Source organism: Ammospiza nelsoni, chromosome 4 (assembly GCF_027579445.1).
Source record: "Ammospiza nelsoni isolate bAmmNel1 chromosome 4, bAmmNel1.pri, whole genome shotgun sequence".
In the NCBI taxonomy this organism is placed as follows: Eukaryota; Metazoa; Chordata; class Aves; order Passeriformes; family Passerellidae; genus Ammospiza; species Ammospiza nelsoni.
Window position 1 is genome coordinate 14,636,741 of NC_080636.1, and position 25,775 is coordinate 14,662,515.

At 43.5% G+C, this 25,775-nt stretch overlaps 1 protein-coding gene across 1 annotated transcript; it reads right to left on the reverse strand.

Annotated features, from left to right (window-relative positions):
• Positions 1-844: 844 nt before the first annotated feature.
• Positions 845-25,296, reverse strand: LOC132072814 (ADP-ribosyl cyclase/cyclic ADP-ribose hydrolase 1-like). The gene is made up of 8 exons (XM_059471327.1): positions 24,973-25,296; positions 11,267-11,396; positions 9,840-9,975; positions 9,064-9,146; positions 7,329-7,405; positions 6,612-6,704; positions 4,348-4,434; positions 845-2,539 (listed from the first exon to the last, which is right to left on the reverse strand). Exons 1-8 carry the CDS (start codon positions 25,209-25,211, stop codon positions 2,458-2,460), a joined length of 927 nt encoding a protein of 308 aa, XP_059327310.1. The 5' UTR covers positions 25,212-25,296; the 3' UTR covers positions 845-2,457.
• Positions 25,297-25,775: the final 479 nt, after the last annotated feature.

Below are 25,775 nucleotides of genomic sequence, written 5' to 3' on the forward strand. Positions count from 1 at the left end.
ACAGTAACTCAGATTCCTCTTGTGTTCCTGGGCTGCACTGTAGCAGTGTTTGATGTGGGGTGAGGTACAAGCCAGCCTATTTACCTTGAGCAAATTATGAGAGTTAGCTTTTTCAGACTAAAAACATATTTTCAAAACCCAACCTTTTCCAAACCATATTACAAAACATTTATTCCAAAGAGTGGGGAAAATGCATGGTTATTTTTCCTTTTATTTATTTTCTGTGGATTTGGAACACTTTGTATTTGTTTAGAAGGGTGTTTTGCTTGATAAGTCTTTAGCAAAGCAATAGGATTTGCAAGTGTACTTTTCTGGTAGGGCATGTCTGCACAGCATTTCAGATGTGTGATCATGCATAATAAAAGTGTTTGTTGGAAATGAGCTGGCTCATGTTCTGCCATGTATGTAATCCAGGCAGCCCAGACTTGCCAGCCACCTGCATTTCAAAGCCATCACTTACCCCAGCACAGTTGCCCATATTAATTGTGCACCTCAGCTTCCAAAAGCACAGTTGGCTTCTTACCGTCTTACGACATCACCACTGACAAGAACAATCATCTTTCTCCACTGTTATGGCCAAGAACAATCTATGCTCAAGATAAGGATTCAGGATGCTTCACTTCCAGCCACCTACAAAGGCAATGACTTCTCTGTATCAGATGGAGAACACAGGCTGGGGAGGATGTGCTCTGTTTCTCTGCTCCCCTGGGTGGTTGCATGTTGTGTTTCATACCTTGAACAGATTTCTGAGTTGTTTTTAGGAGGTGCCCTATTTTGGTCTTCTGAGAATCTTTCTTTCTTAACTTTCTCAGGTTCTGTATAATGTCAAACTGAATTAAGAACATTTCTCATCAGCAATTTTATTAGAGATCTTAATTTTACAGTCAATATATTGCAACAGAAGTACAAAAGTGAGCATGAAGACAAACTTGTAAGTGATAGTCAGAAATATCCTATTTGAAAGTATTGGTTTGTGTCTATGTTGATTCGTCTAAGAAGTTACATAACATCTTGCAAATAAAAATACTTATTCACTTAATTTCACTTAATGTAAACATTATAAGTGAGGTCTTGGGTTGGTCCAGCCAGGCTCAGTGCAGGCTTCTATTGCTATTGAAGAGATGAGGCTTATGTAGAGATGCTCAGAATCACACCAGCTTGTGCAGGTCCATAACGATGCTTTGCACTCTGGGCAGTCACTAAAACTTGTGGCATACAACCTTCTCCCTGTGGGACCATGGAAACCCCAGTGTGCCTGCAGGTTTGGCAGCTGCTGCTCACACTGTCACCTCAGCACTAGGAGTACATCTATCACCTCAGCACCAGGGAGTGTGTCTGCAGCAAAGCCTGCTCTGCTCTCTTGCTGTCAATGGCGCTGCAGCCGTGGCCACAGCTGGCCTCAGACACTTGTTTTGCTATAAACACTGCACTTGAGACTGGTAAAATGGAAATCAAAGGACATCACTGAAAGCTGCTGTTTCAGTGCACCACAGCACGTCAGTGCTTGTGAATTCTACACCCCAAGGCATCACCTTTCACTGCAGAAACTGAGGTCAAGAGAGACTCCTTATTGTGGCAACCGTTTGATGTTTGTTTCTATTCCAGTGCATGGCCAAGTTGTGGCCTGAGGGACCTTTTATGAAAGTTGGAAGGCTGCTGTTTACTGCTATATTAAGAACAAAATGTAATCTGACCAGCAATGGTGTATCCAGTAGGATTTTAATGGAGCTATCTGAGTCAGCCTCACTATTTTCTCTCCCAGCTGCATACTAAGCAGCTTTTACAGGTGCAGGCAACCCTCTGAGCAGGTTCTGTTTTTTTCTTAGCTCAGCTCAGCTGTCTTCCTTCCAGCTGCTTACTGTGATACCCATTAAAAGGCAAGAACTGCTGTGCCTATTCCATTGCTTGCTTTACCTGGTCAGAAGTGTCACAGTACCTGGGAAAGCCATGATTTATACCATGTGCCAATGGGCAACATTCCCCTCTGGGGAAATTTGCACTGGGATGCAGGGAAAATGTAGCATGCCCTGGTCATTTCCTGCCTAACCTTTCAGCAGGAAGGAAGATGATCCAGGCAAAGTTCCAGCACTGATCTAGGCAAGTTCTGCCTATCCTGGAAAGTCTCTTTCTTCTCTGTGCATGTCCCAGGGAATCCCTGCTCTGTGCCAGTGGCAAGCTGTACAGAGGGGAGCAAACCAGGGCAAAGCATCTGCCCTCAACTGCTGGCCATCGGAAACAGTGTTTGTGTGTGTGTGTGTGTGTGTGTGTGTGTGTGTGTACAGCATCACAGCTCAGGTACCATCTCCTGCTATCTGGCTGTTAGTATCACAGCAAGGATTTCTGGTTATGCACTCAGCACACACCATGCTACTGTTATCACTCTCAGCTCTGCAGCCACATCCTCTCCAGCTTTGCACACAAGTCAGGGAAGTCTTCAGTGGCACAGAGAACTCTGCTTCAGGGAATTGCTGAGCTGTTGGTGCAAAGCCTGCAGTCTGTGTGGTCTGGGTTGTGCACACACTGAAGGAGCTGAACAGGCCTGAAATAAGACACAAAACAAAGAAATATTTAATAATCAATTTGCAAGTACAACAGAATTACTTCACAGTTACTGAATGCAATGTGAAAGTCAAAGCGCATGTCACATCCATGCTTATTAAGCAGATGGATTTTCTTAGGGTAATTCTTTTTAATCTTGCTGCAGAAAGGTAACTTTGGTGGTTTTAGGGACAAGGGCAAATCAGTACAAACAAAAGTAGGAACTGACCTCACAGCTATTCTGCAAAATAAAAAATAATTACGAAAACGAAGAAAGATCTCTTGCACAGATTGTGGAATTGTGGAATTCCTACCATGCTGGAAGTTCACCATCTGTGTTACTCACTGGTAAACCCCACTGCTACAACAGGAAGATGTTGCTGTGAATGTCAGATATGATGAGATTTTTTTCTAATGCATCCAGTGAATCCAGTTTAAGAGTCACTTCTGGAAGATACTGTTGAGATGGACAAAAGCCAGATAAAATGACCAACAGCAGCTGCTACATGGCATGAAAAGGCAGATGCTCAGCTGATACAGACCCACACGGTTCTGTTTGCAATACACTTACACAGTCTATCCTGAACTTTGGCTTTACTTGTACATCTCTTATTTTATTGTTATTCTGCATATAAAATAGCAAAATTGATTGTCTGTGTTGCTCAACCCAGTTGTTTATATATGTGTTAGTTGAACTTTGACAAACAGCCCTACTTGTCACCTTACCTTCAGCTGTGAGACACAGCAATGAGTGTCAGGTTCCTCCCTGGGCTAGGCCACAAGGGGTCTAAGCTGTGATAGATCTCCCCTCCCTGCCTTGCCCCATAGCTTAATTCATCCCAGGCTGAAATAATCTGTACCTATTTACAGGTCCTGGGAGTATTGGTTAAGGTTCCATTTACCCAAAGAGAAAGTTAGCACACGATTTGGCAGATTTATGCTCCACACCAGAGCTAATTTTTTCACAAAGATCAGAGCACCCATTAATCAGGTTCAGCAGTACCCAGACAGAAATATATTGCTCTGCCTTCAGATTTAAAGACCTATAATTTGTCCCCCTTTGCAGACCAATTTTTCCATACTTCAACTATTGTCACAAACCCAGAAGTTCATAGAAATCTTTGTTTACTTTGGAAATGTTCTTATCCAAGTATGAGTCCTTGACACTGAAAAGCTCTTCCTGACAGATAAGATATGAGCAATATTGAATGTTTGCCACTTTTCTAATGTCTCTAAAGAAAAAATTTGCTCAATGTGAAGGTCTCTGAACCCACACCTAGGGATAAAGGGTCTGTGGCTTTTGTATTTCCTCAGCAGGAAGATGGAGATTTCAGGCAAGTCAGGACTTGGGCTGCTGTTTCACAGACTTCTCTTTTTTTGCTCCTGACAATGGCAAATTACAGTAATTAGCAATGCTTATCATGTCTCATGCCTCACTCTCTGACAAAGCAGCAGGACAGGAAGCATGCTCGAACCATGGTGAAGGATGTAAGGACCACCCTTGGCACCCTGTGCTATCTGTATGCAGAAAGAGGAAAGCTGCCTGTTTGGTTCAGTGTTTTAGGTAAAAGCCCAGTCAGAAGAAAATCTGGTGGCTGGATTGCTGGATTGGTCCCTTCCTGAAAACAACTGAACCTGCTCAATGGGAGGAGAGCAAGCCCCAGCCCCAGGGCTGGAGCCCCTGAGAAGGACCCAGCCCCACTGGAGGGATGTCATGGCAGTGAGGGGGAGGTCTGCTCTAGCCTGCTGTAAACCTGCAATATTAGCTTTATGTTAGCAAAGTCATCACCAGTAAGAGTGGATAATTACCTGTAATTGTCTTCACAGATGATCTTAAAGTTTCGTTCTTCTAGAATGTTTATTAACCTCTGAATGGAATGACCTGAGCAGGATTCACTGTGGAGACAAGACTTCAGTTACCTGTGTTCCTTGTGTGTACAAAATGCTCACCTAAATTCCACACTATGGCACAGCTTTATTATAGGTAAGGTGCTTTAGAAGCTTGTTTGCCAATGTGCTGGGAAGCCATGGGGGTTGTGGAGCTTTGGCTGCCATTGGCCCTTGCTGGTAGAGGCTCTGTGATGTCCATGTGGTGTCCAGCTGTGCATCTCCATGAGAGCTTTGTGCAGGGGGACATCTGTGGGACATCACTCAGTCCCATTCCCAGTTCAGGGTGCTCCAGAACTGCTCCATTGCTGCTGGTGCTTCCACAGCAGCACAATGCTAGGCTTGCTAAATCTGTCCAAGGGCAGAAGGGTCAAGTCCTCTGTGTGGTGAGAAAAGGCCATGAAAGCCAGCAGTGAAGTCCCAGGTAGGAAGTGAGATAGGAGGAAACTGATAAGAAAGCAGGGGATGAAGCAGGCTCTGAGCACCTCCTGTATGTCTGACTCAGTTTACAGCTGCTGCAGCTGCTCTGTTTTGGAAAGGGGATGTTTCAACCACTTTTGCATTGGTAGGAGCCCTAACTTGTGTATTGCTTTCCCATACAGATAAAGGTTTCAAGAAGCAGGTAGCATTCTCATATCTTCAAGAGCTGTATCTCTATGTTCAATTTAATTAAATAGCCCAAGGGCCCCAAAGATGTAGTGAGAGGTTTCACAAATGTCATAGGCACAGACAGAGACACAGCAAAAGCCTTGTTACCTCAAGGTAAAAATCATCTCCTCATCCAGAGTATAGGACTCACTTCTACTACTGGAGACAAATCCAGTTCCTAACATATGACATTAGCAGAGAGCACTGCCAGCTCTTCTTTGTTCACTAGACTTGACAAGTTATCAGTGATTCAACATGGAATACAAATCAGAAGATACAAGGAATGCACACTATTGGGGCTAACCCCCACTCTCTCCTTAGCAGCAAGTAGAACATTAAAAGGAAATTGCTATGAACTTGTCACAGGAGGAGGGGGATGTGTCCAGCAAGGGGTCTGGCAGGGCTCTGCCTTGTGTGAGCTGCTGAGGGGGAGCACAACAAAAATATCTGATGCTAAGAAATCATGGGATAAAGGATCCAGTGCCATGTGAGGGGACACTGATGTAAAGATTACTCAATTTCCTTTTCTCCAGCAAACCTTTATGCAAAGGAGCACAAGCACAAGACCCCAGCACAGAGGCACACCATGAACCATGGCAGGGGTGTCAGCTCAGGTGCACAGGGGACACCTCTGGGTGTCTGGGCTGAGGGAGGGGCTGCAACACGAGCTGGAGCTGAGTCAGAGAGTGAGGCAGGCTGAGCAGGGGCCTCACTCCTTCCTGAGCTGCACTGCACCATCACAGCCTCCCTCCTGATCCATGGCACCACAGCTGCGCTTTCTGTCGTGGACATCATTAAACTGTGGCAGGACATTATGGCCACAGAACTGGCTCTGAAAGGAGGGGTCAAAGGCACAGAGCATCATGCTTAGTGTTTCAAATGTGTTAGATCTGCAAATGAATCTGAATGGGATGAAAAACATCACTCAGAAAGGCTCAGATGTGCTTTGAGGTTGCTGTTCTGGTATCAGTAATTCCATGGTAAGCATTTCTACTATAGATTTGTTATTAAAAATCACAGAATCATTTAGGCAAGAAGAAACAGCTTGAGATCAAACCAATATGAGCTGGAAAAGGTTGCTCAGGTCCCAGTTAGGTTTTGAGTATGTCTATAGATGGAGACTCCACAACCTGATCTGTCATTCAAAAATGGCTGAGCATAATTATACTGCTGCTGTGGACAAACATATCCATGTTTGGATGGATACCTGGACATGTTTATCCTTGCAGACATAGCCTGGTCTCTGACTTCAGTGCTGCACCCATAGCAAAGGTCTGCGGACCTCAGTGGAGCTGAAAGGAACTTAAAGGCCTTGGGACCTCTTGAAAGCAAGGAAAATGTCATTGTGTTTTACCTGTAACTGTTCAGCAGTACCTACAAAAATACTAGAGGAAACAACAGTACAAATGTTATTTTTCCTGCAAAGTCAGCACCTAGAAGGTGAGTGTAAAGCAGATTTCATGAGTTTAAGACAGTGTTGCTGCCAGACCTGAGCTGTGCCCTGTGCCTTCCCCACAGTGCTCATCACTGTGCCTTACCTTTGAGGGCCACCAATGTTCTGCATGAGCCAAATGTGCACTTCAGTGACTTTATCTGGATCCAGGTTAAAGATCTCGATACTTCCAAAGATGCTGTAAGAATGGAACATAGAACATCAAAACTCTTCGTTTTCTCAGAAAGGTGTAGAGAGTATGCTCCCCAAACACCAGTGCTTATTAGTGCTGCTGTTACACCCTGTGAGAGAACATTATCTTGCCAATGGATTGTCACAGACTATTTAATTGCCTTATGGTCAAATGTTGCCTCCCCATTCTTATTTCACTTTCAGGGGAACTTTTGAAACTGCCTGCAGACAGATACAAGCTGAAGTTTTGGCATCTTTAGTGCCTCTTCTCCCGTTCAATTTCCTGGCTATTGGTTTGGTGCTAGGGAAGTGACCATGGCTGTCCCCCCAGAAAGAATATTCTTCATCTTTTGAAATTATTCATGACTGCACTTCCAGCCAGGTAGCCAAGTCTAGTGAAGTAAAATCAAAGAAACTGTAATAATTAAATAAGAAGTAAGAGCACCCTGCATACCCCCACATCCTCTGGAGGATTTCAGTCACAGTCTCTGAACAGAAGGAGTGAAAAGAATCAGCTTTACAGCACCCAGGGGTGAGTTCACCAAAACCCTTCTGCACTGGGACTCCCAGGCAGGCAGGCAGGCACATGCAGCCCCACAGGGACATGAATGGTTTTGTGTTGGGTGAGTACCTGCTGCTCCTGAAAGCTCCAGCTTCCACTGATCCATTGAGCATCACTTGAACCACACCACAAGCTGCTTCTGCAAACTGAACCAGACCAAGGGACATTACACTCTGACACTACAGGCAGTGCATGGCAGGCTTGGGGCTGGTAGAATTCACTGATGTCCTCAGAACTGCCTAACACAAGAACAGGATCTGGGCAATATTTTTGCAGAACATTTCAGTGCCAAAAAAAAAAAAGTCTCTGAAGGCTATGGCAAAACTGTGACAAAGCCCCATTAGACAGCTATGAGCGGGCAGTCTCAGGGTGCATGGGGCTGGTAGAGCAGCTTGTCTGGTTTCAGTTTTTACAGGGCTTTCCAGAGCCCCTACAGCTGCAGCTGTCTGTAGGAACTCACAGCAATCCTCAGACTGCTTTAGCTCAGAAAGCAAGGACCATCCAGAGCAGAGGTATCCCCAGTTTAAGGACACACAGACCACTACATACTTGTTTCCTTGTGACTCATGCTCTGTGTTCTTTTGTGGCTTGGGATTTTTCTCTCCTGATGTTTTAGTAAAATTATCACTGAGGATTTTTAACTTGATTTTTAATATACTAAATCATGTAATCGCTGCTTTTTTAGTCTTTCAAACCCATGCCCATATTTAAAGACTTCTAAGGTCTATAAAGTACCTATGCTAAATACATACACCATTGGTAAGGCAAAGAATTTTTAAGAAGCTTAATGCAGGTGACTGTACTTATCAAATCTTTCATGTCCTCATAAACAATGTGGCTCAAATTCAAATCTTGAGAGCTGCAAAGTTTCAGGAAGTTTCATTATGTGTAACTTTCAAATGTATTTAGCATGAGTTTTAGTAGATCTTGAATTTACATGGCAAGGAAGCCTGCAGCTGAGCAAACCTGGGTCTGTATGTGGTTCTATCTCTCACAGATACTGGAACTCAACCATTTTCCCTCCTAGTTTACTCACAAAACACCTTTTTTTTATATGATGAGTAGACTTTTTCTTGCACACAAGAGAACTGGAGCATACAGGAATGCTGGTTTTCCACCTGGGTAGTCATCTACTGATAGTCATACCAAGGGTGAAATCTTGAGAGACAGGTAAAATCAAAGTAACCCAGGACATCAGGTGTTTCTCTGGCAGTTTGTTCCTGTACAGTGCTGACTCAACAAAGGCAGGCTAAATGCTTAGCTGGGACCAGCAGGATCTCATTCCTGGGATGGGAGTTGGATGTGTCATGGGTGGGGACATCACAGGAGCCTTGGCAGGCCCTGATGTGGGAGGATGTGCTCTTCAGCTTTATGCTGGGAAGTGCAAGGGGATTCTCAGCCTCTTGGAAAATGTCTGTGCCAATCTGGGTGCTGTTTTCCACATTGGCAGGCTAAAATAGATTTTACTGCAGCAATTGACGTTCTGTGATTTAATTAGGGTGATTGCTATAACTGTATCACTTGCAGAGCTCTAGGTCTCTGCCAAGGGTTATTCCAGACACTGACACTCAGCCTCTGTCCACAAAAAGAACGCCTGAACTACAAGGGCATCAAATGTTGTACATAAAATATGGGACCTTGGAATCCTACACCATGATTTCTAACACCTGGAACTAAAGCTTTTGTCAACTTCTACTATTCCATCTTTAAAGTCAAGATCTGCAAAATCATATTTCTTGGCATTGTCAGGAACTTAGTGCCTTTCCTCACTTTTAGATTCAGGGAGATGCAGTCCAGATCTTACCATCTTGGAGGCCATTTTCCAGAACACAGAGCCAGGGTTGCTCTCACATTCATTTCGTTTTGGACAAGATTCATAGTTGATTCCTGAGAAAAAATACATTTACAGTTAGAGGGAATATTTTTGCAAGGCTTATGTGGCTTTGTGGGCAAAAAGATTTGCCCTCTGTCAAAGCAAGAAGGCTGAATGGGGAGAGGGCTCTGAAAGGAGAAGGAATTTGCATCTGCTCAAAGGCCATCCTGTTTGCTCACACTCTTTTCAGGGATGCAGTTGCAGATACCATATCACAAATAATTCTCAGAAAACAGAGAAGGGAAAACACACAATCCCAAATGTGAGAAACGGGCTGGCTATTGACAAGTATGGTCTGATTGCATTGAAAAATTAAACTTTGCCCAACATTTTCAGTAATCGCAGCCCAGTCTAAAGGTTCCTAGCATTAAGCCCCAAGCCAGGAGTCAGGTGAGCAGTGATAGCCCCAAGGCACCTGCACACTGCCCCAGCACTCTGATGTGGCCAGGTCCTTCCTGAATAACATTCCTGCTTTGCAGTCTGTCCCATAGGAACCACAGGGTAGAAGCAAGCAAAGCACAGGGGGCTAGATGTGGCCATTAGGTAAAACAGCAACTTGGTGTTAGAATAACATCCAAAGCTGTGGTTTTTAATTTAACCTGAGAAATAGGTGTTATTTTCAGAATTCCAAAATATTGGACAGTTAAAATTTTAAATTAAATCACTAGAAAATGATGTGAAAAGGATTGTGTTTAGGTGTAGGTTACCTGGGGCAGAGGGGTCTCCACACCATGAAACTCTGTCAGCCATATAACCCAGCAAGGTGTCCTCCAAGGTGAGGAAATTCTGATTGGATTTTGTATAGCGATGAACGAGGTCGTTTGTCTTGCTCCAAAACAGTGACTGTGAAATAAGGTACAATGTCTGGTGAGTGATAAGCTATACCACAGCTGGCCAGAAAACTGCTCTGGAGAAAACCAAAAAGTTAATGACAATGAAGGAGTTTTGAAATGCAGCAAGTTCACCTCAGTGGGTCAGTTCTTATTTGAACACTGTTGTTTGCAGAATATTTTGGGTGTTTTGGTTTTTTTTTTTTTTTTTTTGGGTGTAAAGGAACATGGTTTAAGGGATTTTGAAAGAAAGGTTTGGCTAGTTTTCATAGGATAGTTCCCAAATTTGTTGCTTGCTTTTGAGCTGCACATGGAAGAACAGCTCTCTGGAAGCAGAGTCCCTCTAACAGCATGGTGGCGTGCTCCTTACAGAGAGCCACATGCTCAGGGAATGGGGACATCCCTGTCACCTCCCTGGGATGACCCTGGCTTGAGGCAAGCCTTACACTGGGATGATTCCCAGTGATACATGGGCAGGGTTACTGGGCCCAAAGGTGCAGCTGCAGGACTGTTGCAGTGCCACTGGCCATTATATACATTCACAAACGAGATGGGGCAGATCCGGACCAGTGTCGTGAGCTATTCATTCAACACATCAGTCTCAGTACATTGCTAGGAAAATGGAGACAGGATGTTAACAGCTCTCTGATCCACAGGGAATGCCAAGGAGGTGTGACATTACAGCATAGCATAAAACCATTTTGGCCTAGATTTCAGCCAATCACACATAGAGCAAAACATATTGACAAGAATTCTATCCAATCATATGAAACACACGTAATGGTAGTTAAAACACAGACTTGTTCATGAGAGACAAAGCACAAAGATCCATTCATACTAACCTTGTAAAGATATACATTAAATAACCTTGTTGCAATCTATAAGGTCAGTTTACAGAAGTCTGTTGTGCTATTTCTCACATCTGCTCTACTGCTTAGAAAACTTTTCGCTGTATTAGCAATATTCACAAATCTGCTTTCAGAGGCCTGCCCTTTTCAACCACTTTTCTAAAAACCCTCTAATTTTATGAATCCCAGCAATTTCCCCTCTCTGTTGACTCAGAAAGAAACTTTCATTTTCTTACCGTGTACTACTTGCGTTTCATAGCTCTACTGTAAAATTTCTGCTTATTATCTGCTGGAGGCCTATTCGCGCTCATCCTAAGCATTGCTGTGTTACAGCACAGCAACTTAATGCTGTGAAGGCCCAGTCTTTGCAGTAAGTGCAAAAGTAAAATGTGAGATGGTGAGATCCCCCTGCCCAGACCTGGCATCCCACCGCAGCCCACCCTGCACTGGTGTTACCTTGTTGCAGGGTATAGGGTGACTTGCCAGCTCCATCAGAGGCTGGTAATCTTCTGGTGTGATATTACAGGGGTTCTTGTAAATGAAGGCATCTTTTAATGATTCCCATATTTTTAGACAATCCTTATCTCTGCCAAAAGATTAAAACATAGTTAGTAAATATTTATGAGTATTTGTGCCTGTGAAAGGTTCTCTGTGGTGGTCAAACACTAGAAGAATTCCAACTATGCCCAGGCACCAAATTCATGATCCATTACCAAAGCAGAGTATCTTCAGCAGATTAAGTATATACTGAGGAAAGAACAGTTCAAAATATCTCTCTTTCCTGCATTTCAAATTAGTTCGCTGCAATATCTTAAAAAAAATCTTTACCCCTTAAATCTTTACCCCTTAAAAAAAACCAGTGATGATTTTACATAACCAAAAGATCAAATTTCTTGATTATTCACACCAAATTATAAGAAGCAAATAGCTTCTCAGACTATAGGTTGTACATTTTAAAAGTATGGTCAAAGAATACTGTCCCCTCAGATACAGCAAGCCAAAAATATGGCTTGTCCCTGCAGAGAGTTTGATCTTAGAAAAAAAACCCTGTAATTTTATCTAAAACAAAAGCAGAGATTTAGCTTTTTGGGACCTGAGATTATTTTTATTTATGCACTAATTTTCAGCTGTTGACTTGGGTGTATTAAATTTTCTCCTGGAGGACATGTCTCTGTCTGCAAAGCATAAATAACCCACAGAGACCATACTCCAAACTTTGGTACTTTATTTAGAGGTTAGGAAGTTGTAAATACCTCTCACTGCCACTAAGGATTACAACATGGACACACTGAATCATCCCAAAGAGAGGCTCCAGCTGATGGAGAGATGACATTAGAGAACAGGCAGCTGTCCCCTTTGCTCTGCACAGTCAATGTTATCATAAAGACAATTTGTACAGCTTGGCTGTAAGCACAGGCACATCTCATAAACATTTATATGGCTCACACTTTCTAATTTGTCAAATGACTCCAGGCAGACCTTTATTTATTTCTCTTTTTTTAAGCTACTCCTGAGATCTGCTTTATGTAAGAGCATTAACAGCCCCAGGTGACAGCTGGGTACTGTAGGGGGATACAGTATGGGTAAATGAAGGTGGTATAGAATGTAATCTTATCCCCTAAAGAATTGCAGCTGGACCAATTACTAAAGATTAGGAGCAGGGCTGATCTTAACAGGCCACAACTGTAGCTAATAAGCAGAGTGTTATAAAAGAGTGGGTTGGTGGGCTCTGGAGTCAGAAGACTGCTACAAAGACTGGGAAGAGTCAGTGCTTAGAGGAGATGACTATGAGAAACACTCAGAAGGTGTGAAACTCTGGTGATATAGAATCCTTGCACTATAATGGTGTTAGAACTCTTGATAAATAAGACAACAGGGTACCTGGTGATATATCCTTTCGTATGGCAAAGTTTTTATGCTTGATTTCAGAAGACAAAATATTTTTCAAGAACCTATTAAAAAAATCCACGTTTTTTTATTTCCAAAGCAGAGAGGTAGGAGATAGACACAATATAAAACATTTCTGCTGCTAGACTCAAGCCATGGCCATGAGAGGCACAAAGAAACCAGCCAGGTGATTCATGATCATGCCAAGAGAGATTGCTGAGTCAGTAACCCAAGGAATCAGTGTTCCATCCTTAGCAGTGCATGATGTGTGTCAACATCTCAGTACCCGAGAGAAGAGTCTGTATGTACAGTCCTGGCAGAGCTGAGCAAAATTGCATCTTTAATGTCATAAAGCGGGTAGGTCTTAGCCTGCAAGTGGGGGAGGCTCTTCTACAGCTGCTGATCACTGTGGAACTGCCAGGTGCATCACAGGGAGGAATGTCAGTCATGAAGATGGGCTTTTGTGGAAGCTAGGCAGTTTCAAGCATTGTTTTAGAAATAAAAATACAAATCATCAATGTAAAAAAATACATAAAAAGCTAAATAACCTCTTCTTTTTGCTGTCCTCACTTACCTGTTTTGTTGGTTTTTTTACAAATGAATAATAATCATTGGCTTGCCACTGGAAAGCTATTTCTTGGATATGGAGCACAAATTTTGTCTCACACCCTGAAGAGATTACCAGGCACATAGAACTGTGATTTTGGCTTACAGATGATAAGCAGTGAGAAGGCTTGAGGACCTGCAAACCCAGCTGCAGGAAGATGTGCCGTTCTTTCCAGTCTCACTGTTGAGGTAGATTCTGTTAATAAATTTTCACCTGACCTTTTTCCAGCACAGAAATAAATACTTGTCTGGTGTGCAGCATTTAACTCACACTGAGCAGAGGAGAGGACAGAGACTTTCTGTAGCTCTGGGCCTTCTGACACAATATGAGAAGTTGGCTGGCATGTGGTATGCTAAAAATTCCAGCAAGAACAGCTTCAGGTTGAAACAAGAACATGTGCCTTGCCAAAAGAACCCAAAAAACAAATGCCTGAGAAAGAAACTTTTCCCTTAAAGTTGCTCCTAAGTCATAGAATGTGTTGATTTAGTGTTCCTTCTGGATTTACAGAAGAAAGAAAGGCCACAAAAGAGATCCTCACTCTACCAGTTAATCAGAATTATCTGAATTAGATAAATACAGAGTGCATGGGGAATACTCTTATGTGCCACACTGCTGTGGGCCTTGGGCTCTCTCTTTCTCTGGCATTTGTTTGTGTATTTTGGGTTGCATACAAACTAATTCTGCATCCTATCTGCAAATACCATATTATCTCTTCAGGCATAATGGACTTCTTCCTTTGAGGCTACCTTTGTTTGTGCTGAAATATCTAAAACATTTTATTCTACTATAGACTCTTAAAGTATTGAATCCAAATTCAGTGGTATGTAACATAAATATGTTACATTTAACATATTTAATGTTTAATTTTTTCAATTAAACTTGAAAAAATTCTGTTTCTGTTTAATTTTTTCAAGTTTTCTTTTTATGAATAGAATTTGGGCAATACTGGTAAATGTGAAGTAATAGCTAACAGAAAGAACACATGAAATCTTCAGTGAACTTGAAAACTGCAACATTCCCCTGGAAAACAAGGACTGAAGAACTTGTCTTAGGATCTTTTTGAGCCAGAGATTCTACCCTGAACTCAGTATAGGACACAATAAGGGTTGGGATACAAATAAACTTTTCCTTATTAAATTCAAATGTTATGCATACTGCAAAGCATATCCTCCATTTGTCCTTACATTGGGGTAGAAGTCCCATTTTCCAATAAATTTGAGCATTTCTATCCATTTGCCTTGTATATGAATATCACGTTAATCTATCAAGCAAACGCTGGGGCCAAGAATATTTCCATTAGCATCTATCCCAGCAGCCAAATTTTAATGTGCATATTAGAAAAATGGACAGCTTCTGCATCATTATTTCTTGCATATCCATACACTGGTCTGGCTAACCTTGAAAGAATATCCTTAGACTGAAAGGAATGGGATAGCACTGAATTATCTGATAAATAACTGTCACTATAGATTTTATTTTGCCTTATAATTTTTTTTTCTTTAACTGGACATGACAGAGCAAATTCATCCCCAATTGAAGCTGATTTAATTAGTATAATACCAAGGATAAGTTTCATCCCTTCTGATTTCAGTTACACCATGAACAAAGTCTGCTTTCAGTTCAGCACTGGATGGACACTGAATGCTGAAAACATCTGAAGAAGGGCAGCGTTGTCTCCAGTTTTCTACTCAAGAATTTGAGAGTGATGCCTAAAGTATGGGACCCATTTCAAATTTATAAGAAAAGAATTACTTCCAGACTTTGTTCTGGAGAACTCAACCAACTCTGTCCATGTTTTTAAATCAGCCTGCCAGGCAGAGACACTTTGCTGGTGACACCTGTTCTCCCCTGCAATCAAGATCAGATTTTCCAAGGTCCAGAATTTCATTTCTAAAACATTGCAGTGTCTTTGGGCCACCCTGAGTTTTTAATTGTGGCCCTGTGGTGAAGCTCCAAAGTTACAGCTGGGAACATTCCCCTGAGCCCATGTCCCTAACCTGTGCAGTGATCAAATCTCTGCAATTTGTGTAAGAAAATCCTTCTCATTTGCTACCATCACCAGCCAGAGCTGTGATGAACCTAAGCACTCAGAAATCTGACTCTTTAAAAAGTCAGCAAGATGTTTGTGGTTGTAACATAGATCCTTAAAGACATAAGGCCAGTTTTCACTCTTCGGGGCATCTAAGGCACGGGTTTCAGGTGTAAAAACCCAGATATCTCAGAAGGGGAATGTGTGTCAAATGAACTAAATGATGTAGCAATATTTCTGCATCTAACAGACCCTACCTTTGCCTGTGCCAATTTATCTGCTGCATTTTGATAAACTGTGATGGCTGTGGACAGCAGTAAAATTTACACATCTGTAGTCAACCTCTTTTTTAATGTGAGCTTATGTGTAGCTATGTCTTTATGTCAGAAATTTTACAAGGACCAATTATACAGTTGGTATACAATTATATGTTTATGCCTGTGTTGAGAGGAAGCCCTCTGTAACTCAGAATCCTTTAGCTACCTTTTCTGCCCTAAATATTCCTGGGGTTTTATTTCTTCAGCTTTCCCCTCTCTAATTCCAGCCTTGCCGTGTCTCGCTGCTGCTTTGGAGCAGTTTTTTTGGAGCTGCTGCCCAGGCAGCCGAGGCTCCCTGGAGTGAAGCTGGGCTGGGAGCTAAAAGCGAGGAGAACAGTGCCATCAGGTGGGAGAGGAGCTCCTGGGGAGCAGCAACTCCAAAGACGTGGGGCTCTTCCAACCCGACCCATCTGCAGGGCACGGAGCTGGAAATGGGGCTGAGCACACAATGGATGGGCTCCCTTCTTGTCATTGCAGCGCCCAAACCTCCCATCGGGCATCTTTGTCCTACAAATCAGACAGATATGAATTAAGAGAGGTCAGTCACTGTTGTTGCTGAGGGTTTGATGACACTAACCTGCTGGTTTCAGCATTAGGATAATGGAAAGGGAGAAAATTAGCAAGGAAAGCGATGAAATAAGAAAATCAGATCTGTCAAGCTCAGTGTCTCCAATAAGCACAAGCCTCTCGTTTCCCATTCAGTTTAATTACTGCAAATTGTCTGCCACCAGAACACTTATGGTAACAGATTTTCTGTCAACATGAAAATGACATGCTTGATTTTTTTGGCAGCCTGATTTGGTAAGTATTGCTTTCTGCTGATTACATAGTTCAAAAGTCAGTAACCAAAGCATTGGAAGAACTAACTGGGCTCTGGAGAGGGAGATCCAGAGCCCTGCCTCACAGGCAGATCACTTCTGGAAAGGCTGCCTGTAGGCAGAGCAAGTAAATTCAGCAGGGCAAAGAGGGGGAGCCTGGAGGTCTGGGAAAAGGAGCCCTAAGTGAGATTGCTGCTGGAGGCACCCCAGGGCTTTGTGTGTTCCTGGACAGTGAAGGGCCTGGAGCCAGTGCCAGCTCCTCAGCACACCAGCCCTTCACCTTTGGCAGCAACAAGAAGGTTTTAAGGGCAGGAGTATTTGTGGCTTTGGTTTATGGCTCCTGGAGTGTTTTATGTGAGTGGGGAATTGCTGCTGCAGGACAACACTGAGCCTTGTCCCCTTCTGGGAAGGGCTGAGCCAAGAGGAGGCAGCTGCAACCAGTGAAGGGCTCATCCACATGAGCAGACTGTTCTGCTGCCTGGATTCCAGCCTTCCTGGGTGAAAAACAAGCTGCTAAAGCAGGTGGTGTGTGCAGAGGTGCTCTGTGAGTGGAACAGAGCCCCCAGAAGGGCAGAAATCTCACCTGGACTACATGTTGACAGAGGATCATAGTTGCTCTATTTAGTTCAATCTTCCAAGTGAGGGCCATGTCATCAACAGATATAGAGGGAATAAATTTTAGCTGGCATGTTACCCTTTGATCAGAAAGGGTATTTGTAGCAGAGATTCAATGTTAATATTAAACTTCTAAGAACAATTCTGTAACACTGACCTAAATTAAGGTATGTACAGGGAAATATTCAATGGCTTACTGCACTTTCACTTTTTCCCAACCATTACAGGAACTTGCACTACATTCTTGTGTTTTGTTTTGCTTGTTTGTTTGTTTTTAATAGCACTAAAGCTGCTGGAATGTGGCATAAATTCAGTAATTTGGGAGAAGTTCCTGCTTCCAGGGTGGGCTCTATCAGCAAGACACAGACAAGGGAACAGCTTGGAGCTTTAGTACATCTGTGAGTGATCTTCTTGATAATTCCTTATTCTGAGGTCATCCCTGGGAAGACAGAATGTATCTTTAGCTTTTTTTTCCCTTGAACACTTGAGACAGACTTTCATCCGACCCTAGAGGGAAAAAGAATCTATTCCTCCTATCCTTATGGATAACCAGAGATACATTTCTTCATGGTTCTCTGAGGTGTTAATTGAGTTTTAACCATACCTTAGCAATGACAGCTGAATTACATCACCTCTGAGTGTGGGGTTTTCTCACTGACATCTCCACAGATATTATAGAAGAACAGAAGCAGGGAAAAGTGGGATAGACCAGTATTCCCTTTTACAGCAATCAGCTCATAAAAAAATTTAATAATTTCAATCCTAGGGTGATGCTATAATTTAGGCAGCCACCAGGCATTGCCCTGTAGAGTCAATTCTATAAAATCAATAAACAAGAGAAAATGTAAAGAGCAGGCAGCTAACTGACTGTGCATGACTAAATAGCTGCAAAGATGTACAGTGGAAAACTAAGCTGAAAAGTTTTTCATCAGCAAATACTTCTGATTAGCATGTAGAAGATCAGCACAGACAGAATAATATTCTCTCTAGTTTCTGGGGGAATTTGATTGCAAAGGATATTTTAATAGTGACACAATATGTGTAAACTAAGCTAAACGTGAAAAATTATTTGAAATCCTATGGAATCTTGCAGTAAGAACCATTAAACATCTATAAACTATAAAATTAATGTAAAAAAGTTTGTGTAGATGAGAAATATAGAGTAATTTAATAACAATTTTATATGATAAAAACTCAGTATAGAAAACAGATAGGTGAGTTGACATTTGGCTGTCAAGTGAGAGATAAATTCAGATCTCAACAACATTTCTGCCCCTTAGCAGTACACTGATGTTGGCCAGGGACAAAGGACAAAGTAACTTTTGACATCTCCCTGTTACCCTTGCTGGATGCTCAGACCTTGGGTTTTCTGTGGAGTTACAGCCTGGCAGGGAAGATTTTCAGCACAGAACTGAGCCTGAGCTTTGCACAGGACTGGATGGCTTTCCACAGCCCAGCAGTGGCATTTATACTCCAGAAGAACAGAAATAAATATGCTGGTGATTAATGATCTCAAGAACAAATAGATGATAGCTACCCACTGCCCTATGAACTTGTCTCTTGCTAAAAGAAAGTTAATTCTTTCTAATGAGCTTCCTTTAGAAAGAGATGACAACAATACCCAAATGGACTCCTACCTCACAGCCCAGAGCAGTATGGAACTAGCTTTAAGCAGCATGAGGACTCTTTAGAGGGACAAACCCCAGAGCCAGTAGCCCCACCTCTATATCCTCAAGTACTCATCACTGTCTTTTTGTGCTCACTGAACATTATATTCCAGTTCCCCATTAAAGCTCAGTACAGCATATTTCAATAGAAGTGTATTTTAAGTAGGGCTCAAACAGCTGTTAATATTTACAGTGAAATCTTTGCTACCAATAAACTACAAGAACAGTCAAAGTCACTTGTATACAACTTAGGGAAAAACAGTTGTAAAAGAAAACCTTGTTATAAACATTGAGGGATAGAATAAATAAAAAGCAGAGAAATGTAGGTTTCATGTAATAAAGGTAAACACAGAGAAGGTATTAAAATCAGCACACAAGCACATGAAATAGGGGAGGGGAACTTTAAAGGCAAACACAAATGTTAGGACTTGGGTATTTTAATAAGCAGTGTGCTATGGTGATGATACAGTGCCCATCTTAATGCTGAGAGACAAACCAGATGTAGGAACAAAATATCAAAACAATTTTCATTAGAGATGAGCCAAAACATTTCTTCATTGCTGTTTGTCCTGGTTTCCCAGTGGACTTCTTACAAGTCTAAAGGCAATTCCTAAGAAATGAAGCAGCATGAAGAAGGAAGGCACTTCTGGTGATCATCCAGCCCAACCTCTGTCTCAGAGAACGTTTCTCAGGACCAGGATCTGTCTTGTTTTGAATGTTTCCAAGGATGGAGCCTCTACAAAGTCTCCAGTCAAGTTCCAGTCTTTGATCTCCCTCATAGTAAAAAACCTGGTTTTTCCCTACGTTTATATAGAATTTGCTGTACTGTAATTAATGCCCATTGCCTCTTGTCCTGCAACTGAATACCACTGAGTAAAGCTTGACTCTCTTTTCTTTACTCCCCTCAGCTGGTATTTACCACCTTGAGCCTTCCCCAGGCTGGGCAGTCCCAGGCTCTGAACCCCTCTCTGTGTCTCAGACACTTCAGTCACCATCATGGTCCCTCTCTGGATGTGCTCCAGGTGTGTGCCTGCCTCCCTTGCAGTGACAGGACCAGAACTGGCCCCAGCACTGCAGCCACATCTCCCCAGGGCTGAGCAGAGGGAAAGGTGCCCTGTGTCCCCCTCTGCCCATGCTCCTTCTCAGGCACCCAAGGCACTGCTGGCCCTTGTCACCAGGGCACACTGATGGCTCACATCAGCTTGTCACCAGGCCCCCGTGTCCTGTTCCACAGACAGTGCAAATAAAGCCTTTTGTTTGCTCTGGGACCAAAAAAGATGGCACAGCAATGACAACAGATTTTTTTTTAGAAAGCATAGTCTTACAAACAAACACTGAGTCTTTTGATGGATATCCAACTAGGGAGCTCTAGAAATCTGCTGAGCGTTCTAAGAGGGTTGAATGCATTGCAACTGGGTAGTAATTTGTGCTTTTCAGAAGACTGGTTCAGTAATGGTTTCTCTCATGCAAGGCACATTTTCTCAATGAAAAAACAAACCTTAGGTAAGTTTCAGTATAATCTCATGGCTGTAAAATAAAGCTAGGATTTTTGTGACACTGAATCAAAAATCATGGTTATTTAGTGCCATGCTTGATGTGAAAGCAATAACAATCAGTGAACAAACACAAAGAAATTAGATTAAAAATGCCTAGTAAAGCATGAAGGCAAAATGCAAAAGTAAGCATACAACAAACCCCAGATTTCTTTCAGGAGGGAATTATGCTGTGAATGCAATCGTATCTCACACAAAATCATGATCCATATGTTCTTTCTGACAAAATGTATCTCCATAGGCTGCAAAGGAATGGGAAGGCAAAATGCATTCATGATTGTGCAGTCAGGAGACAGAGCTCTCCTGGACATGCACCAACTCTTACTAAATTTAATGGAATTACAGACTTAAAATTTGTTACAACAGAACTTGCCACTAACAATAAAAACAATATTGGTTGATCTAATTATATTTAAGGGGGAAACATATTCTGTGTCCATACAAGATTGCATGAAAGCTGTACTGAAGTTTTACACTTTCAGCTTCATCATCAGGTTTTTGTGTTGCTTAGTCAGGCACGGTGGCATTGTTTGGCCTGGCAGTTACATGTGTTTTTGAAACTGCTCCCTGTCTGTGTCCTTGGTGCCCTCTTCCTGTCAGAAGTTAGACAAAAAATAAGCTGGTTTGACTTCAAACAATTTTTAAATAGTTAAATTTATAAATAGTAGGTCCTTGCCAGCTTCTCTGGACACAGCCCTGTGTAATGTGCTCTAGGATGTTCCTGCTTGGGCAGGGAGGTTGGACCAGCTGACCTCTGTATCCCTTCAAACCTGACCCATTCTGGGATTCTGTGGTTCTGTGAATTAAGACCAAGGAGTGACTGCAGCTGTGAGGGGGGAGCAGTCACTAGCTGAGAATGAAAATCCTCTTGAGCTGCAAATGTAAAATCAGTTATTTCTAGATGCAAAAAAAGCATCTTTTATGCTTTGGGCATTAGTGACTATGACCTTTTAGATAGCATGGCTTCTCCACTCCTTCCCCAGGTCACAAAGTGCTGCTGGTTCCTGACCTCAGGCTGCCAATTCAAATGTGGTGAAGAGGAAACCTAACCCAGCTAACTTAGGCTGCTGCTGCTGCCCCTTTTTCTGCCCCAACAGGTACAGAGGTGCCCAAGCAGCACCAGAAGCAGCATCTTGGAGTGATGGGTGAGTTATGGTGTCACCACAGCAGGTCTCAGCAGGGATCTGCTGAACTCCCTGAGCTGTGCAGGGGAGCCCAAAGCGCTGAGCCCCGGCTGCCCCCCCTGCTCTGGCTGTGCCAGGGATAGACTATTGGAAATTTGGCGGTGTGAGACTGGAGGTGAGACTTGCGAGAGGTTTGCAGCCACAAGAGGGAGTCCCTATTGCTGGGAAGGAGAGGAGGAAGTCATTGGAGGTCAAATTGTTGCTTCAGACTAAACTGCTTTTGGCTTTGTTCAGCCCAAACTACCATGCATACTGAGGGCCACAAGGGATTTTTACAAGACTAGTGAAATCAGAACTTCCAGCTTCTGTTAATGAAAAAAAGGTAAGACTACCAAGCTGTGACAAACTTGCTTTGGAGCCAGTATTTTCCAGAGAAGTCAAAAGAGAAATATTATTCCTTACTGTCAGTATGATTTAGGTGTGTGACTCTGTGTGCAGGGAACAAACCCCCTAAAGCCTGCTGCTATACCATTCACATTTCTTCCTAAAAAACAGGACTAATACTGAAAATGCTTTATTTATTTATTGAAATGTTTGGCACTCTCTTTCTCTTCCTCTTCCTCGTGAACTTTGCCATGACAAAGTTTATGCAGGAAGACTGAGGAAATTGCATGTGTACAAATATTGAGAGTCAGTCAGCAGCAGAAATAAATCTGAGGATTGTATGGCATGCAAGCAGTTGAACAAAATTATTACTAGCAGATGCTGTAACACAGCACCAGAGAAATGTCCTTTTGTGAGCAAGTTCAATGCAGAGTTTTTGATGAATTTTAAGAATAAACAAATCAACAGGATAAAATCTAATTGCATGAGGTGTTTACAAAGCTCTGCTGCAGACAGCAAGAGCCTTCCAGTGGCCTCTGTGGGCTTGGGTTCAGCCCAAAGATTGTATTGGAAAAGAGAAGAGCACAACCAGAGTGAGCTGACTGGGCATGGTGAAAGGCTCCAGCAAGATGAGGGAGAATGCAAAGAGGTATCCTCTAGAGTTAGAGTTGTGGTAGTGAAGGTGTACACTACCATGTCAGAAGCCTTCTGAAATGATTTACAGCACACAGATGCAAAAGCAGAGCTAAATAGAGGCTGTAGAACTCTGTTAAAGCCACCTGTGGTAGCCAGTACAATATCCATTGTCATGTCAACCATCCCCCTTTTCTTCAAAACCTGCCACCTATTCCAATCTGAAATATGACACTCCAAAGTGTAGTAAATGTCACTAACTACCACAGTGAATAGATTTAATGTTCAGAAAATGTCCTCAAAGGTGGAACTTAGTGACTCTGATATAAAAAAAATTAAAAATACATGGAAGTGTCCACAAGTTTACCCAAGGCAGATCTTTTAAAAAACATATACATCAGTGTAAGATTAAAAGGGAAAGAACAAAATATGGACAAATTTATGAGAAAATGAAAAGATTTCCTACCAAGATAACGAAGTTGCCATGGTGGGAAGCAGTGGCAGCAGCAGTCCTGGCAGAGTGCAGGGCACAGCTTGCCCAGCCCACAGCTCTGCCCATGTTTCTGCAGTTCCCTGTCCCTACTCTTCTCTTTGATTAACTGCACCACAGACCCCATACCACAGAGGATCCAAGGCCTACATTAATGATGAAAGGTCCCACTCTCTGATGTGTCCTAAAGGCACTCAGGTCATTATCAGAAAGTGCCAGTGACAGAGAGGCTGGTTACACAAACTGCACAGAGCTCAGAAATGAGCAATCTTGGCTTTGATTTCCAGAAAAGCATCTGCATTTAATTCTCCATTCAGGAAACCTCTGAACATTTCAGATGTACACAGACAATCATGTTTTCCTTCTTCTGTTCTATATGCTTCAGAAAAATCTGTCACTTCAATAAAATAAAACAAAAAAGGGTCCTACTATACAGAAGTAATTTAATCTGAAAGAAAGTGAGCTCACAGCCACAGAGGTATTAAGCACTGTTGGATTATAAATAGGCCAAAATACTGCACTTTGTACTAACAAACTTTTTAGAAAACTTGTGATCATGGATTTGTGATTTTTTAAAACTGTCCTTGATTTAATTGCCTAAACAAATAATTCCTAGAGATATTTGTGGTCCAGATTCAGACTGTGTTGTCAGTGACAACACACGTGGCCGTGGCTGAAAGCACATTCACACAAAAGTGGTTTTCACATCTTCAGCACCTCAATTTGAATGAAACAAGCCCATGTAACAAAGGCTGTTAGGCCTGAAAACAATTTCAGATTTAAATATTGAGTGTAATAAATCTTAAATTAATAAATTAATTTATGCTTTTAGAAACATGTATATGATTTTGCAAGTTTCAGGAACTTTTAAATTTTATTTGCAAAAGAATCCTCCTTTCCCTCACTGAAGCCACTCAAATATTTGACATAAAGAGTGAACAAGTCTCTGTGTGCTCAGGCCATGGTTTTCCACATGACCCTTCAAATACTGCAGATCAGCTTTTTCATACAGTGCAGGATATCCAAAGCCAAAAGAAACCCAAATGCAAGCAAACTATACACAGCTTTGTTCTCATCAGCTCAATTTCATGAAAACAAGAGGGTGCCTTTTTCAGGACAAAGACCAGGATGGTTCTGTCACCTGGCCAAGGCATGGGGCAGCCCCACAGCACTCAGTCCAGGGTGATGGAAAATTCTGCCAGAGGCTCACTGGGCAGGGCAGCTTTGTGGTGCCACAGAAGGGATGGATGGGTCCCTGCTGAGAGACCCTGGCTGCTCTGGAACCATCCTGGGTGTCCCCAGCACCTGCTGGGGGTCCAGGGCACTCCTTATTTCATACTTTGCTTTTCTCTGCAACAAAGGGGATCAGAAAATCAGTTCTCAGCTCTAATACACTGTGGCAGACCTGGGCCCATGGAATTTCTTCTGCAGGAGAGGAGGGGCGGGATGCCAGGGGTGTTGCACTACCTGCTGTGATGAGCTGAGCAAGGACACCTCTGGGGGAAGGGGTTTCCAGGGACTGATGAGCTGGTATTGTGATCCACCTCTATTTCTCCATGCAAGCTCTCTGAGCTCATCAAGAAGTCATATCCACATGCTAAAAACAGCTTTTGATAACACCAAGGTACTTCTGCATGTTTTCCTAACATTTTTGCCTGCCCTATAAGTCTGTGTTGAACCTTGTCCTTTCTCCTGTGTAGTCTCGGTTACAGGGCTGTAGTGTCACATTACAGACTTCGGCAGATCAGCTTTACAGCAAATTGCTTCACCTCCATGTACTCAAACCTGCTAGAATCCAGCTTTTATTTCAGCTGGCTTTAGGGAAGTTGTAAAATCCATTTATAATTATGTTTTGATTAGTGTTACTTTTATTGCCCCTGCAGGTAGTTTCTTTCAAAAGCTGCCACTGGGGCACCGAGTTTGTCTGTACATTTTCCTACAAAACAGGGTTCTGATTTCTCCCTGCCCCTGCCAACCCAGCCAGGTGGAGCCGAGACAGTTTCTGTTCACCCGACACCTGACCCAGACCTGTACTCACCCCAGCTCCGGGTGCTGCGCCGTGATGTAGTTGTAGCATCTTCCCACAATAACTTCTTGCAAGTTCTTCGTGGTCCCCCTGTCCTTCCACTTCAGCATTTGGGGACTGACCTCGTGCCTGCCGTGGGTCAGCAGAGAGGCCAGCACCACGGCGAGGACCAGGGCGGCCAGCAGCACGGCGATGCCCACCAGGAGCACGGTGCGCTGCCGGGCCCGGGCCGAGCCCTGCTGCAGCGGCATCGCGCTGAGCGGCGGCGGCAGCTGCGGGACAGCGGGACGGAGGGACAGAGGGACAGCAGGGACAGCGGGACGGAGGGACAGCGGGACAGAGGGACAGCGGGACAGAGGGACAGCAGGGACAGCGGGACAGCGGGGACAGAGGGACAGCGGGGACAGCGGGGACAGCGGGGACAGCGGGGACAGCGGGACAGAGGGACAGCGGCTCCTGCAGCAGCCGCGCCGCCCCCGCCCCGGCGGATGCTCGGGAGGCCGGGCTGACCCCCGCCCGCCCCGGGTCAGCGGCCGCCCGCAGAGCGGGGCTGAACGGGCAGCGCTGCGCCCTCCGGGGATCCCCGGGATGTGCCGGGATCTCTGGGCTGTGTCGGGATCCTCGGGCTGTCCCTGGATCCCGGGCTGACCCAGGAGGGGCAGGTCCGGAGGGGCAGATTCTCCGGGGCTCCGGAGGGGCAGGTCCGGACCCGGTGCCGCTCCGCCGGTCCCGTCCGCTCCGCCGGTTCTGGAGCCCAGCGAGAGCTTTTCGGGCTGGGGCGGGAAGGGAGAGCCTGGGTGCTGTCTGTGCTCTGT

Excerpts from the sequence above, each read along its gene's own strand:
- LOC132072814 (XM_059471327.1), bottom strand. The coding sequence starts at position 25,211 with ATGCCGCTGCAGCAGGGCTCGGCCCGGGCCCGGCAGCGCACCGTGCTC. Across the intron at positions 9,976-11,266 it reads ACCCTATACCCTGCAACAAG|TCACTGTTTTGGAGCAAGAC; the intron begins GTAACACCAGTG and ends CTTATTTCACAG. Across the intron at positions 2,540-4,347 it reads ATCTGTGAAGACAATTACAG|GCCTGTTCAGCTCCTTCAGT; the intron begins GTAATTATCCAC and ends GTCTTATTTCAG.